This window comes from Chelon labrosus, assembly GCF_963514085.1.
Source record: "Chelon labrosus genome assembly, chromosome: 20".
In the NCBI taxonomy this organism is placed as follows: domain Eukaryota; kingdom Metazoa; phylum Chordata; class Actinopteri; order Mugiliformes; family Mugilidae; genus Chelon; species Chelon labrosus.
Window position 1 is genome coordinate 4,932,453 of NC_140353.1, and position 15,278 is coordinate 4,947,730.

Consider the following 15,278-nt stretch of genomic DNA (forward strand, 5'->3'; position numbering starts at 1 on the left):
CCGTCAGTGTAGCCTTCATATCCTGTTTTAAGATTATGAGCAGCAGAGTCTCATAAAGGCTCCGTGCTGCCTTATAAAAAAAACCTACATAAAAACATTCAGTGGCCGCTTCTCCTTTCTAAATCTGACATCTGGATTTCCACAACCCATCATCACTCCACCGCTCTCCAGGTTGGATGATTAGAGCCCCTCCCTCTCCCATGATAGGTGATTATTAAGCATCCCAGCGTGGAGAGGCACGTGTCCTGAAGTGACTCGGGGAAACGTGAGATCAGTGCCGAGGCAGCACTTCTATAAGCCTCCCGGCCTAATAGCTCTGGGCTTCGGAGGCCTCCGAGCACACGGCGAGCAGGGTTTAAAGAAGCACGAAGAAATTACTGAATAAATTGATTAAGAAAAAAAAATAAAAAATCAGGAGAAGAGTAGTAGCAGCAGAGAGTAGTGTGCCAGTTTACATTAAAAGTGGTCCAAATGGTGATGAAGGGTGAACAGACTCCAGGAACGGATTAGGAAGCAAAACATTTATCCTGTGTACATGCATCACATTTAAACTGCAACATTGGATGGTACATATAAATATTAAAAATAATCCGCAAAGGGCGAGGGATGGGTTTGAAAAGCTCCCGATGATTTGACCTTGAGTGAAGGTTTAGATTAAGTACATTATTAGAGGATACCACTCCGGTCTCCAGTCACATAATCCAGGAACTTTTCAAGGTTTCTGCTCGGAAGAAGTTCGCTCGGACGTAATTAAACTTTTCTTATTACAAACCATTTTAATCATAATGTTGAAGGCTTTTTTTGTGTAGCTGAGGGCATTAGTTCCCTGATTTTTGTCTCTTAGGCTACTATTCGCTTTCTAGTTAGCAGGTGGTAAACCATAGACTGTATATAAATATGGACAATGCGTCCCCACTTCCTTGCATTGGCCGAACTGACGCTATTTTTCTGGGGCTACAGGCACCGTCATCTTGTGACTCTGGTTTTACAGAGTGGTTGGCATGGCAACTGGTGGCCATTACATCACATCCTGTTTCTATAGCGTCAAATAACTAACTAAAACCAAGAAATTGACACTTGAACATTCATTAACGCTAAATTAACTACCTACATGATAGAAACCATCCTTGAAAAAACTTTATTTGATGCGTTTGTCCCAAGTCCCACCCAATAACATGGAGGAGGCGGAGCTTATGACCCATACTGCAGCCAGCCACCAGGGGGAGCTCTACTTGCTTTGACTTCACAATTGAGGAGCCGTTCCGAATTCCATCTTTATACACAGTCTATGCGGGAAACTAATAAATCTACCAACTAAATGTGAATTTAAATTGAGACAGTGCATATTTCATTTTTATTTTGCAGCACAAAACCTACAGCCTTGAACCTCTTGACTTTTCATATTTGCCCTCGCTTTTGTATGTCAGGCACTTACCCTGCTTTCTAGTAAGCAGGTGGGAGACGGATAAATCTACCAACAAAATGTTAGTTTAAGAAGTGACAGCCCATTAAAAATTAGTTTAAACGTAAATTCTTTGTGGCACCAAACCTACTGCCTTGAACCTTTTGAGTTTTCAAGTGACAATGTCAAACATACAACATGAAAACACAGACTATAGAGGCACTTACATACTTGAAAAGGTTGCATATGCCCAGTTTAAATGCCTGATTTCCTCTTTTACTTCAAGTTCCTCTCAGTTTGATTCAACTCCAGGTGTTAATTGTTAGCAGGTAAGATATCTACCTACAAAATGAGGATTTTAAGTAGTGACAGCGCATTCATTTCTGTTTAATTTGTAGCATCAGACCTTGGCCCTTTTCAGTTTTCATGTAGCTGTGTAATAGTATTATAATAAAACAGATTTTAGACTCACTTATATGAAAATGTTGCATATGCTCAATTTAAACACCTAATGTCTAGAAATCATGCAAAGTATGTGTCTCTTTTGCCTCTAAGTTTAAGTCAACTCCATATGTTACTATGTGATCGAGTTTTTGCCCTCATTTTTGTCTTTCAGACTCTTTACCTGCTTCCTTCTTAGCAAGTGAGACACCAGTCAATCAGTTTAGTTGCCTAGCATCTAGAAATTATGCATATGTGTCTCTTTTGCTTAAAGTTTGAGTCAACAGCATATGTTATTATGTACTGAGTTTTTTTGCCCTCACTTTTGTCTTTCAGGCTCTTGCGTTCTAGTCAGCAGGTAAGATACCAATCCATCTACCAACACAATGGGGATTTAAGTAGCGACAGCGCACTCATTTCTGATTATTTTGTGGCACCAAAACAACGGCCTCTGCTCTTTTTTTATGCCACTCTATAATGACACTATGTGAAAACACTCAACAAGTGATTTTAGAGTCATTTACATAACTGAACATGTTGCATATGCTCAGTTTAGTTGCCTAGCATCTGGAAAGTCTGCCCACGCGTCTCTCTTACTTAAAGTTCCTCTAAGTTTGAGTCAACTTCATCTGTTACTGTGTGCTCGCTTTTTTGCCCTCACTCCGGTCTCTCATTCTCCTTACCTGCTTTGTAGTTAGCAGGTAATATATCAATCAATCTACCAACAAAATGTGAGTTTAAGTAGTGACAGTGCATTAAAAACAGTTCACTTTATCATTTCTGTTTAATTTATTGCACCAAACCTTGATCCTTTTCAGTTTTCATGTAACTTTAAAGACTGAACAACTGATTTTAGAGTCATTTCTTTATCTGGATATGCTCAGTTTAGATGCCTAATGTCTGCAAATAAATATTTTTACTCTGAATCAATAAAAAATTAAATATTAAGCGAAACGAAAAGGTTTCTCTGCTTTAAATTAAAGAACAAACTGGCCCCTGAAAGACAGGAGAGCAGTCAGTTTGTTTAACCACCTCGAGGGGCGGCGATCACAGGACGAGACAGCTGATCTGTCTAAACTCTGACAGGCAGCGGTCAATAGAGAGCCGCTGCAGCGCCACATTAAGTAGACCCACAAAGTAAAAGCATAGCCTCTTCCTATGACAACCCACGCTCCTGCTGGGGTCGCCGAGGATTGAACCCGGGACTTTTTAGTTACAGGAACGTTTTTTTTTTTTTTATCCGGCCGTCCACTCTGCAGAATGACGAGCAGACGACGTGCTATTCCTGGAAATGAATTAGTCTTATTTCAGCTAAAAGCCATGCAATGTAATACCCACTGAAGGTATTAACCTAAGAGGATAAAGAGATGCTAAGGAGAGAGGGCCATCAGTTTAAAAAATAAAAACACTCAAACATACTCCCCTGAATTCTCATCTTAATTACAGCTTTATTTTTTCCCCCTCTTTCTCCACAAGCTGGCAGCTGCTGACACAAGTCTCATGGTAGGATTTTAGTTTCGTGTACAAGCTCTCACCTGAAAATGTCCAGATCTCATCACTAAAAAAAAAAAGCAGTCTTCCTCCTTTTTATGACTTCCTCTAATAAAGCTCTAACTTTACAGCTGAAGAAGAAGCGTAGCTGTATGAGGATTATTTGAGATTACTTGTATAATCTCAAATAGCAGCACCTGAACGCACCACAGATTCATTCACACTGGTATGGAGGATGCTTCAAACTCACGGTTTTCTGATCTTGCAGCTCCCCGAATCAAATGTTTCCCTCATATCTGTTTCTTTACAGATTTTTTTTTTACAGATGTTAAAAGTTTAATAAAGACTGAAATGGCCAAAACTGATATGTGATCTGCAGCATATTCTGTGAAAACTGCTGGCCAGCGTCTTAGGACATCACACACACACACACACAAAAAAAAAATGAATCTGAGGGAAGTCATGGAAGAAACAACATGTGTGAGGTTTAATTTTTAACGAGATTTTAGTCTATTTCAGGCCGTGAATCCAGAGAGTTCATTTGTTAATTCGCTCCACAAACTGATCCATTAAGAAAAGAAAGATGAACTCGTCATGGAAGGGTGAGAAAACCAGCCGACGCGTATATTTGTGTATTTATTTATATGACCTCAATACTTCTGCGTGAGAATTTCAAAATGTTTGGGACTGTTCTTCGGGACGTGCTGGTTGACTCGGAGGGTCAGGGAGTGACTACACTCAAAAACTATGCAAATAAAACACCAGGCTTTGGAAAGACTATGAATATAATGCATAATCTTGATTAAGCCACTGATTGAGTAAGAAAAAAAGTCACATTTCTGCTAATCCCAGTATCTGAAACGTGAACATCTGCTGCTCAAATGATTGTAAAATGAACTTGTTTGGATATTGGAGTGACTGAGAGTGTTTGAACTGGATACGCACTCGGCACATTTGATACCTTGGTTTTGTGTGTCAAGCTTGGATAAAACAAACACACCTATTTGCCTTTTTTTTTTTAAATGCTTGCTTGTTTATACATAGAAGATCTGAGGCTAGCACTCCAGAGAGTTAAAGACATCCCCTTATTTCGTTAATTTCTGGCAGGACTGAACTACCAGTGGATTAGAGGAGGTTGCTATCAGCTGCATAACCGAATAAGGATGAAATCACACCGGATTCAGAGCTCATGAGTTGATATGTGCTGCTAATCAAAGACTGACAGTGCCATAAAATTTAACCCTGAGCATACAACTGCTTGGCTTCCAGTGTGAAGGCAGCTGCTGGCTCTCTGGAGGTCACAGGAGCCAACGTGTCTCCGTGGTGCAGCCTGGCACAGATATCTGGCTCAAGGCTTGCTCCATCATGCAGCTAAGAGGAAGGGAAACCTGCAGAAAAACGCGCCTTCACAGTTTGATTTAACTCCACACTGCTGAAGCTGGAGGAGGATGTGCACTGGTTTCGCATGGGGCCGGCCCGTTATTTACATCTAACGCTGCAGACGGATGAGGGCAGGGGCCTGCATGGGCATCCTCCTGGCACAGTCATCCGGCTAGCTGGTGCAGCTGCACCGTTAGCAATCTGACAACCTGACAAGAGCTGCCTGCACGCATGGCGCATTGCAAACACTGACTTTAAAGTTTAAAAGGACACAGAGAGAGAGGGAGGGGGAGAGAGAGAGGTGCGGTGCTTGCAGCGACTTACCTCGGGATGCAGTTCGGGGAGGATCCGTCTATCTCCCACGTTGCGAACAGGTTCATGGGCACCGGTCTGTTCAGAGCCCCGCTGCCGGGGAAACTCAGCCGGCCGCTTCTCTCCGCCATGGTCCGGGCTGCGGGTGGGACCGTCCGGGCTGCGGGTTTGTAAACAGCGCTCTGAATGTCAGGCTCCTCTCTCGTGGTCTCTGTGTGCGGCGTTCGTGTCCTCCGCGAAGAAGAGCCGTCACGCGCTCACGGTAGTGCGATGTGGACGGCGGAGGACCAGCTCATTTCTCCGTCCGCTGTGGAGCCGCCGCGCGGTGTGGTCCTCTCTGTGCCAGGGAGGGACTGCAGCAGCGGAGCGGCAGGACTGAACTCACCGACCGCTGAGCTTGTTGTGCCTACCACGCTGCTCCGAGAGTATGGAGGGTGATTCGTGCCGCACAGCAGCGGGAGGGGAAGGGGGAGGAGGAGGAGGAGAGGGGAGGGCGCGCTCTGTTATTTGTCAATGCGTTAAAGGCGGTGAGAATAGTTTAGATAGGACTTTTCAAAATGAGTGATTCACACTGTGGTGTACTACAGGAATGAGTAAAGCTCAAATTCAAACTAACTACGCTATACAAGCCTGGAAAAGAGATCCAGATATAAATCAGGAAGGTTTCAGTTTTGAAAGAGGAGCTTGGGGTGGATGGTGGACGTATGGGGGATAACTGATGCCACAGAGCAATTGATTATAAGGAATTTGTTTAGATAAAAATATATATATATAAGAGATATGACAGATGGTGTGCATAAGTAAGTAATACAGCCCTCAGAAAGAAATCAGAGATTTTAGTTGCTAATGTGGAGCTTGAGGTAGATGGTGGACATATGGAGGATGATTGATGCCACAGAGTGATTGATTATAATGAATTTGTTTAGATAAAAATAAATAAATAAATGTTTTACTAAGAGATATGACAGATGGTGTGCAGAAGTTAAGTAATACAGCCCTGGAAAAGAGCCTCAGAAAGAAATCAGAGAGATTTCAGTTGCTAATGTGGAGCTTGAGGGAGTTGGTGGATGTATGGAGGGTGATTGATGCCAAAGAGCGATTGATTTTGAGGAAGTGGTTTAGAGTACATTTTAAAATACATGTCTTATAAACAAAAGAATAAAAAAACAAAAAAATGCTGAATTGCAAAACCAAAGGAGGAGCTTGGGGCGGATGGTGGAAGTACAGAGGGAGATTCATGTTGCGCCACAGTTGAAGGAAGTTAGATTTGTTTAGATGACAGTTTACATTTGAATGAATCATCAAAAACAAATGAAAAACGAAAGAAGTGCCAACATTTCCACATTATGAGATCCAGCAGGAGGAGTTAGGGGTGGATGGTGGGCATAAAACTAGGATTTTTGAACTCCTGTCATTGCTGCCGTCCCGAATACATCTCTGCTTTCTCTAACGTCAAAGTGTCTGCCATCAAAAACATAACCATCCATATGTCTTAATTTAATTTGTATGTGTTAGTGATGTTCTTAATTTTGTTTTAGTCTATTTTCTCAGAGTTCTTCCGCAGGTCACTACCCACCCCTCATATGTCTCTCTCCAGAACAATCTGAATGGGGCAAATAGATAGTCAAAGTATGAGGGAAGAAGTAGTCTTTCTGCAGTGATATGTCCCCTGTAACAAATATATATATTATTTGTGGCTTTATTTGACTGTTATTAAGGAGGAACTAATTTAAACTACTTCATATTTAGATAGTTTAGTGCAGTAGGGACAAGTCTAGGGGTCCAAAGGTTCACCAGATAGATTAGAAGGATTATGAGATGTAATGTTTTGATACACAGATTTCTATATTTGGGGGGGTTATCTCTTATCTTTGATCTCATAGTGAAGTTGTGACACATTTATTGTTTATGAGAGGTTTATGAGAGACATTAATTAATCTTATTCATTCATTTTCTGTAACTGCTTGTCCTGTAAAGGGTCGCGGCAGGGCTGGAGCCTAACCCAGCTGTCACTGGGCGAGAGGCGGGGTACACCCTGGACAGGTCTCCAGTCTGTCTCAGGGCTAACACAAAGAGACAGACAACCAGTCACATGCACACCTATACGGCCAATTTAGAATCACCAATTAACCTAACAGCATGTCTCTGGACGGTGGCCCTAACTCCTGCTGCTGGATCTCATAATGTGGAGTTTGTGGACATGCAAACTAAACATAGAAAGGCCCCAGTCGACCTGGATTCGAACCCGGAACCATCTTGCCATGAAGCATCATTGCATAAATAAAATATAATGTATTCTTAATTACAATACTTGAATAAATGTATTTAGTTGCGTTTATCAGCAGCAGTGCAAAGATAACATCCTTGCAGAGAAAAGTGTAGAAGGTAAGTCGCGATTCTTTTGACGCTTGGAGCCATTTTTCACTTTTAACTGTTAAATCCTTCCTCCCTGCTTTAGTGCTTTAGAGCAAGTCACCTTCTAAATCCTTTTTCTGTTTATTCTAATCACTATCCAGTGGTGTTAACTGATCAACGTTGACATAGAAGTCAGTTCATGATAAAAGCAGGCAGCGCCACCGTGTGGTGACCATGATTCCTGTGTTTTTAAGTCACAAGTCTTGAATTAAACATATTTAAATCTTTAGTTTTTGACGCCGTCAAACATGTTTCACTCCGACTCGAGTGTCTTGATTAAAGTCTGTGTGGACACGGTCGCTTTAAGGATTAATACGAGCTGCTGGATAAGCTGTTAATCCTCAGATAGATTGTCTGTAAGTGTTATTTTGTCAATGGCTGCTCCTCTCTCCTCTTAGATGAATGATAGAATATAAAACTTTCACTTCAAGGTGTTTATTTGGTTGTAATCATAAATAATATTATTATAATAATCTCTGTAAACCTTAGTCAAGTGGTTGCCGTTTTAAATGTGCTCTATAAATGACTAATGCTGGCTTTGTTTTAAACACATTAACAAAAGGCAGGTAGTTAGAGCTCCTTTCTTGTCTTTTGTAAAGGTTTGTGATTTAACCAACTGAAGGTGCATTGTTAATTAAAGAAAAACACACTTTATATGTCCCATTCATGCTTTAGCTTCCCCAAAAGTCTGCTGTAGACTTAAATTCAACCAAAGAGACTTAATTTAATATAAATGTGCATCTCTCGACCCACATTCACAATGTTTTTATTATTTAAAAGAAACAAGACATTACAAGAGGTAATCACAATATGCAGAGGGCGTTTTTATTAGTATCAAATTAAGAAACATTTAGAGACGAGCTTGTGTTCAGTCTCTCAACACCCCACAGGCCGGAGATTAAGTTAATAAGAAAGAAAAATCAGACACATGAGACAACGTCCCGGGTGAAGTTTTTAAAAAAAGCAAGTCAAAACAGACGCCAGATTTCAAAACCATGATACAAGAAATATACCACCAGCTGAGCGGAGATGTTTCCACCATCATGTTCATACATCGGGGCAGTGAATGCAACACGTGTAAGAAGCGACTCGTCACAGATTCACAGCAAAAACCAGGAGCTCGAACCAGAACACAGGCATCGATAGGTTTTTCCAACAAAGCACAGGGGAGTGGATGGAATCAAAACGTGGCAGACAGCTCGGAGACACTCTAGGATTTTCATCACAGATCAAAATCAGAGGTTTATACATGTGATATGAAGGGGCCCTAAAAAAAAAAAAAAAAAAATCTCTCTCCTATGGAAGCACATCAAAAACTAAGAATCACAACAGATAAAAACCAAAGCCAAATGTGTGCACATTGATAACTGGCTAATTTACAACCTGTCATATTTCAAAAGGAAGCCATGTAAAAGGCAATTTCTCCCCTTTGTTTAAAAAAAAAAAGGAAAAAAAAAATAAGAAAAACCAGATCACACACCACCATCCAGGCCCACGGTGAGCAGCTATCAGTCTATTTGACGGCCTACGGGTGGACTAATCTCAGTGCCTGCTGTCTGCTGAGGCGGAGCGGGAACGTGAGCGGGATCGGGAACGAGAGCGGGACTGTTTGCTCTGAGCCCGGACTGGTGAGCGTGAGCGGGACCTGGAGCGGGATTTGGAGCGGGACTTGGAGCGAGATTTGGAGCGGGACTTGGAGCGGGATTTGGAGCGGGATTTGGAGCGAGACTTGGAGCGGGACTTGGACTTGGATGGGGACCGGGCCGTGGTTTTGCCCCCTCCTGAGGTCTTCTTCTCTGGAGTGCGGCTGATGGACCGGGAGCGGCTCCTGGAACGGCTCCTGGAACGATTGCGGCTCCTGGAGCGGCTCTTGGAGCGGGAGTAGCTTCGGGAGCGAGAGCGGCTCTTGCTGTGGCTGCGGGGAAAGAAAGAGATCATTACTATGCGATGAAATAGTATTAACTTAATGTTCCAATCACCGGTTTGGTTCAGGAAACTTGGAACTCCACCCATAACATTTTGTTATCAGCTACTGCACGCTAGCTGGGTTAGCCTTAAAAACAGACAGTCTGAATTGATGTCATGTTTTAATCGACCTTCCTGCAGCCAGAACCTGCAACTCCCCTGCCAGCTCACACTAAAAGTAAGCACCGAGTTTATTCTAACAAGAAGGCTGTGTAATCAATGCTGAGAGAGAGAGAAAATGAGCTTTCATGGTTAATTGAAGCTGGACATTTTATACTTTAATGCATCTTACTGACAATATGTAATCTAGATGCAGCTTTTATCAAAAGGAAACAACAGCCATGACTTGCTACCACCAAATCCAGATGGAGCAGTGGGCTGGTATTTCATTTTCAAATAGCAAGAGGAGACTTGAAGAACAGCTAGCTCCATCCATACAGGAGCCGTGTTTTATGTTCTGCTTGTTTCACTCAAACATTTGGGGTAAGAACTTTACAAGAGCCTGGAACGTCCACTAGAGACCAACTCACAGCTACAAAGACGTGGACGACGAGCAAACACTTACACGTTGACAGGGCTTCAGATGGAAGCAGTTCTGCCCACACACCGAATTTGTACACAAACAGAAACTGACCTTTGAAAGAGCAAAGCCAGCTCTGTCCAATGGCTTCCAGTATTTATTCTAATTGTATTAACAGCCTCATTTAACTTCACCTTCATCAGCTACAAGTAATTTCTTTGCATATTATATTGATGAAACCAAACTAGAACATAAACTTCCTTCAGGTATAACAACTCACCTTCTGCTGTCCTCAAAGATCTTCAGCTTACGTCCGTTCAGTTCTGTCCCGTCCAGCTTGGAGATGGCGTTCTTCATGTCACTGCGAGATGCAAACTCAACCACCCTGCAATCGAGTCGAGACAACAGTTCTTAGTTCACACTGAAGCTGATGCGAGACGTTTAACTTTAAAAAAAAAAAAAAAACACTTACCCCTCGTTTTTGTTGGGTCTGTGAGCGTCCACAAAGGTAACTTCACCTGCTTTTCTCATCAGGTCTTTCAGGTCCTATTTCAAAGCATAACGTGGGATTAGTAACAGACAACGAACCGCAAGGTGTCGGTGAGAGCCTTATCACACCTGGAGGGAGAGAAATGGACAGACAGCAAGAAAGCAGCACACACAGAAACCTGGGATATCTAAATGCTGTCACTGTGTGATAAGCTCCCATTTCAGTGGAGGCCATGTAAACACTAGAGCCACAGTAAATACTTTGTGGGAGTTGGCAGGTGTCGCCCTTTCTGTAAAAAAATCTGTTTCTATGTCCCATTAACTGGCTCAGAGACTTTTTTTATATGATCAGTAAAAACCAAATTCTGCTCCATAGTGAGACAGTTTGTTTGTTTTTTTCTTTCAGAGTGTTGAAGATCAGATCTAATTCATTTCTGTACACCTCTACGCCTAACACTGGATTTATGTGTAGGAGTATATGAGCTGCAGCTGTGTATTTATTACGGGTTGGATGACAACAGGGTATTTTTTTTGCTGAGCAGATGTATAACTGTTTACATGATTCCCCTTTGTGACTGTAACTCTACACCCCTTTACCACCCGACCCTGAACAAACCCAATCACATGAGTTTTATGCTACTTACCGCTCCATACCCAGGTAGATATTAGCATAGAGCCACTTGTCCAAATAGCAAATGGGAACCAATGCAGTGTTAAGCCCTTGAGAAACGCCCTCGGCCTTGACTCAGCATCCGGCCTCCACAAGTAAGGAACCACCAGAGAGCAAGTAGGGGGGAGGGGGTGTGCGCCCGACTCAAGGCCCCCCCCAGTTCCATCAGCAACAGAAAAAGACCCAAATGGGAGAGTGTAGGAACCGTGGATTTGAGGGGGGTTACAGCAGTCGGGGATGCCAGCCCACAGAACCTCCAGACTGTGGCTACGGACCTCCTAAGGCTACCGTATCCTGCGCTAGACCACTTTCACCCGCTACGGGGCCCAGCCAAGACTTTAGACCGGCGGCAACTGCGTGTGAGGAGAGGCACCAAATGGACACTATTCAGAAAAAAAAAACAACCAGCAGAGGGCGCTACATACTTCTGATACCCCACTGGAGGGTGTTTATTCACCTCTGATAAAAAATGGAAACCAACTGTTAAGAAACAGTTAAAGCTTTTGGTCAGAAAACCCATCATCAGCAGTAAAATATGTTTTTGTCTCTGGGAAAAATAATTTGTGGTAAAACAAAAACAAAAAACCTGGGGTCTTTTTAATATAATTAGCCAATTGACTAATGAGATTTAATATAATTTGATTTCTGCTGCTTCATTATAATTGGAAGATGGGATATACACAATTTATTTCATAAAGCTTGTGCCGTGAGGGAGATAAGATAGTCGTGTCATCTCTTACCTGCCAACTAATCCGTGAAGAGAGATTCTCCACAATGAGTCTGTGGTCTGTCCGCACCGGAGGGCCATATCTGTGCAGGAAATAAAAAGAAGGCTGTAAGATTCCCCTGAATTTATTCTCATAGTACACGCTCACTGCTGTTTTATTTATTCTGGGTCTGTCGGATCGTTGTGTTAATATTTGAACATGCTGAGGTGGAACAACAGGTTTTTATTTGCCAACCTTTTCTACTACAAACATTATTTTATTTATATATTTGTGAGAACACACTGGCCCAGCTGTCACTGTTCACCAAGTCTTGACATAAACACAATCAGACAAAATAACTAAATATTGCATGGCTTCATATTACGTCTAATATGGGACATGAAATATACAAACAATTAAGGGAAACTTAATACTGATGTGACCAAACTGGCACTTTTTATGCTACAGTAAATGCTTTGTTAGAGCGGACGAGTTATGCCTTTTTAAATACTTTTTATGCTGCTTTAATTAATTAGCAAGCTCCAAGAATTCACCTATAGCTTCTTTAGACACCAAATTAAAGTAAACTGTGACAGGAACCACAGCAGTTATTTTCCACTGCATCCAAACATTTAGCATAAACCGTCTCTCCCAAATCATTTGTAGAAGTTTCGAGACCGCTATTTCAAATTTGAGTGTACCTTGATCCACTGCTGCGTGATTGGCGATAACCGCCGCCGCCGCCGCCGCCACCACCGCCTCCTCCGCCGCCACCACCACCGCCGCCGCCGCCTCCACCGAAACGTCCCATTCCAGGGCCGCCGCCCCTTCCTCTTCTGGAGCGAGCATGCTCAATTGTTACCCTGAAACAAATGTGAGTTAGTCTTTAGAATCAGAAAGCATACATGATACACAGACCATGTGGGAGGACAGCTGCTTCTTCATTTCAAAATACTGCAAACACGATTGCTTTTTCTGCAATACCAGTAAAATTCCTCAAGCTTTTTTTTTTAACTGGTATTGCAGCAAAAACAACCATGTTTGCAGTATTTTGACAAATATTAAGACTGACTCAAAACAGCACCGACTTGAAATCAGTTTCTTTGACTCTGTGCTCGTAAAATGAAGAAACTGCCGAGTCATATGCCACTTTCCAGTTCCTCATAAAAAGCCATTTTACGTATCCAGGAAGCAAGCAATACCACGGTATACTGAGACAACAGTCAAACAGTCAACCGTCCATGTGCACATTTGCAGATAATATAAACAGCTCATTACCTTTCGCTGCACAACTCTTTGCCGTTCAACTCGTACACAGCATCATCTGCGTCTCTGTGGTCATCGAACTCCTGAGAAGGGAAATTGGATTTAATAGAAACCTAGACAGACAAGAACAACAAGACAGAGTAATAATAATAAAAAAAAATACACAAAATGCGTTGTAACACTGACCACAAAGCCAAATCCATTCTTCAAGTTGATTTCCCGGATCCGTCCGTATCCTTTGAAGAACTTCTCCACGTCTCTCTCTCTGGCGTGTGGGCTCAAGCGGCCAATGAAGACACGACAGCCACTCATCTTGTTATCTGCTGAAAAAGAAGAACATATAATTTCCTAAAACATTTCAACAGAGAGGGTGAAGTATAAGTACGTTTCAAATGTGATACTTAAAGGCTTCTACACTGACCTATGTTGGTTTATATTTAAATTACAATGCATTCAGGCTCGCGTTTGAAGATTATTTTTTACTCATCTAGGTCAGAACTGTTTAGGACTCAAAAATATAAATGTTTACTCGCGGGTTCTGGTTCATCTGTGAAGTCAGCAGCAGTGTTTTATAGCTAAGAGGCTCCTCTGTCAACATCGTAAAAGTTAACAAACATGTCCGGAATTAAACATTAACCCAGACAAAAACAAGGAAGCAGCAGATTCTGTATACTTGCTGAGGACAACTTTCAGTGACTAAATTAATAATTAACCTGGTCTTTTTTTTTTTTTTTTTTGTAAATGTTGTTCCATTTTCTCTCAATGAATCCTTTGACCCATTTGTGGAAAAACAAGTCATACATTAAGGCAATGCTGGGGTGAAAACTACCCCAACGAAACTGAGCAGGGGGTATCGCTGGAGCAGTTTTCAGCCAAAACCACATGTTGACCTAGTTCTGGTCGAGCCAGTTTCCGGATAGTCGTTGCCTTCCCAAAAAACACAAATCTAAACTATAATTTAAGAGGAATCGAGGTAATATTTAAAACAACGAAACGCTACTATATTAGCACATTCAATAAGATCTTATTATTTAGGTTTTGTTCGTCATATTGACCTTAGTTCATTGTCGAAGTTGCAGCATTATTTCAAGCGCCAAGATAAACTATAGCACGATAAAAGCATGTCAAATTACCATTAAAGTAATTTTAATTTATACGTTATACAGTTTCAAATAATAATAAGTGAGTATAGGGATACCTGGATCTCTCTAAGCCGAGTTAATCCTTACAAACCGAGTAATCTTGATTTCCATTCAGGCCCTGCTTTCTGCCAGACCTTCACTCTGAGCACACGTTGCGATAACGTTGCTAAATTTAGTATTTTAATTGGTAATGCTAAACTCAAGCTGAAATGTTGGACGCGAAAGCTGAGCATATATCGTGTAACTGTTCTATTTTAGCCGTTAAACGTCGAACTAAATTAGGCCGTATCACCGAGGCAACAATTTCGCTCGTGCAGCTCGCCTCGAGGCCGTTGGCTAGCAAGCGAGCTAACGTTTAGCGACGAACACACACACATCGACGTTGAGAGCTTTAAAAGTGACGGGTGAGCTGTTTTATAAAACAAAAGCTTGATGTAAAAAGTCGACTAACGCCACTCCTGGTACACACTCACCAATTTTAGCTATCGGGATGCTCCGTGGTTGTTGTTTACGTCGCTGGCTTGCTGCAACTTTTAACCGTGTCGCCTCCTCGAACTGGATCAAAATGGCGAGCGTCGAGTCGAGAGGGCAGGGAGCCGGAAACGCTGCTTTACCGTTGCCAGTTAACGGTTGCAGTTGACGTAGAAACGTTTTAAAGCTGAGGGATTTTAAACCCTTGTTGCTCGATAGAAGTTAGCACATCTGTCTGTAATAACACAACTAGAATAAAATATAATAGGTTTCCTTCATTTTTTTACATGATTAATTAAATTAAATACGCGATTTTCATTTTATTCTTGGAAAGGGGAATACGGTACGGATCTGGCAACCCAGCTTGGGGTCCACCCATAGGGACACCATATTAAACTCCAGTTCTCTGCACATTTTATCTCTAAATGACTGATCATAGTTTCATATTTTACCTGTATTATTTATAATAATATTTAACAGAAAACTGAAATATATATATTTTTTTAAAAATAGAGAGAAAATTCGTTTACTCTAGCATTTTAGCTTTTTTCTCCACATGTAAGTGTTTGCCCTTTCTCCTTTTTTATGTTAATATCTTTTAGGTTTT

At 41.8% G+C, this 15,278-nt stretch overlaps 2 protein-coding genes across 4 annotated transcripts in view; both read right to left on the reverse strand.

The window, feature by feature from the left end:
- pacs2 (phosphofurin acidic cluster sorting protein 2) overlaps positions 1-5,400 on the reverse strand; it is a 66,845-nt gene extending 61,445 nt beyond the window's left edge. For both annotated transcript variants that reach the window (XM_084569419.1, XM_084569420.1), the window contains exon 1: positions 5,039-5,400. In XM_084569419.1, the coding sequence (XP_084425545.1) occupies positions 5,039-5,157 (119 nt within the window). In that variant the 5' untranslated portion in view covers positions 5,158-5,400. The remainder of the gene's footprint in view (positions 1-5,038) is intronic.
- Positions 5,401-8,241: 2,841 nt separating this feature from the next.
- On the reverse strand, positions 8,242-14,761 carry srsf5a (serine and arginine rich splicing factor 5a). Of its 2 annotated transcripts, none has more exons than XM_084568717.1 (8): positions 14,674-14,761; positions 13,245-13,378; positions 13,071-13,141; positions 12,494-12,655; positions 11,826-11,895; positions 10,399-10,472; positions 10,207-10,311; positions 8,242-9,356 (listed from the first exon to the last, which is right to left on the reverse strand). In XM_084568717.1, the coding sequence occupies exons 2-8, from the start codon at positions 13,368-13,370 to the stop codon at positions 8,984-8,986; spliced, it is 981 nt and encodes a 326-aa protein (XP_084424843.1). In that variant the 5' UTR covers positions 13,371-13,378; positions 14,674-14,761; the 3' UTR covers positions 8,242-8,983. The 2 variants fall into 2 exon arrangements, with proteins under 2 accessions (XP_084424843.1, XP_084424842.1); XM_084568716.1 differs by having other exon boundaries at positions 13,245-13,381.
- Between the last annotated feature and the right edge of the window lie 517 nt (positions 14,762-15,278).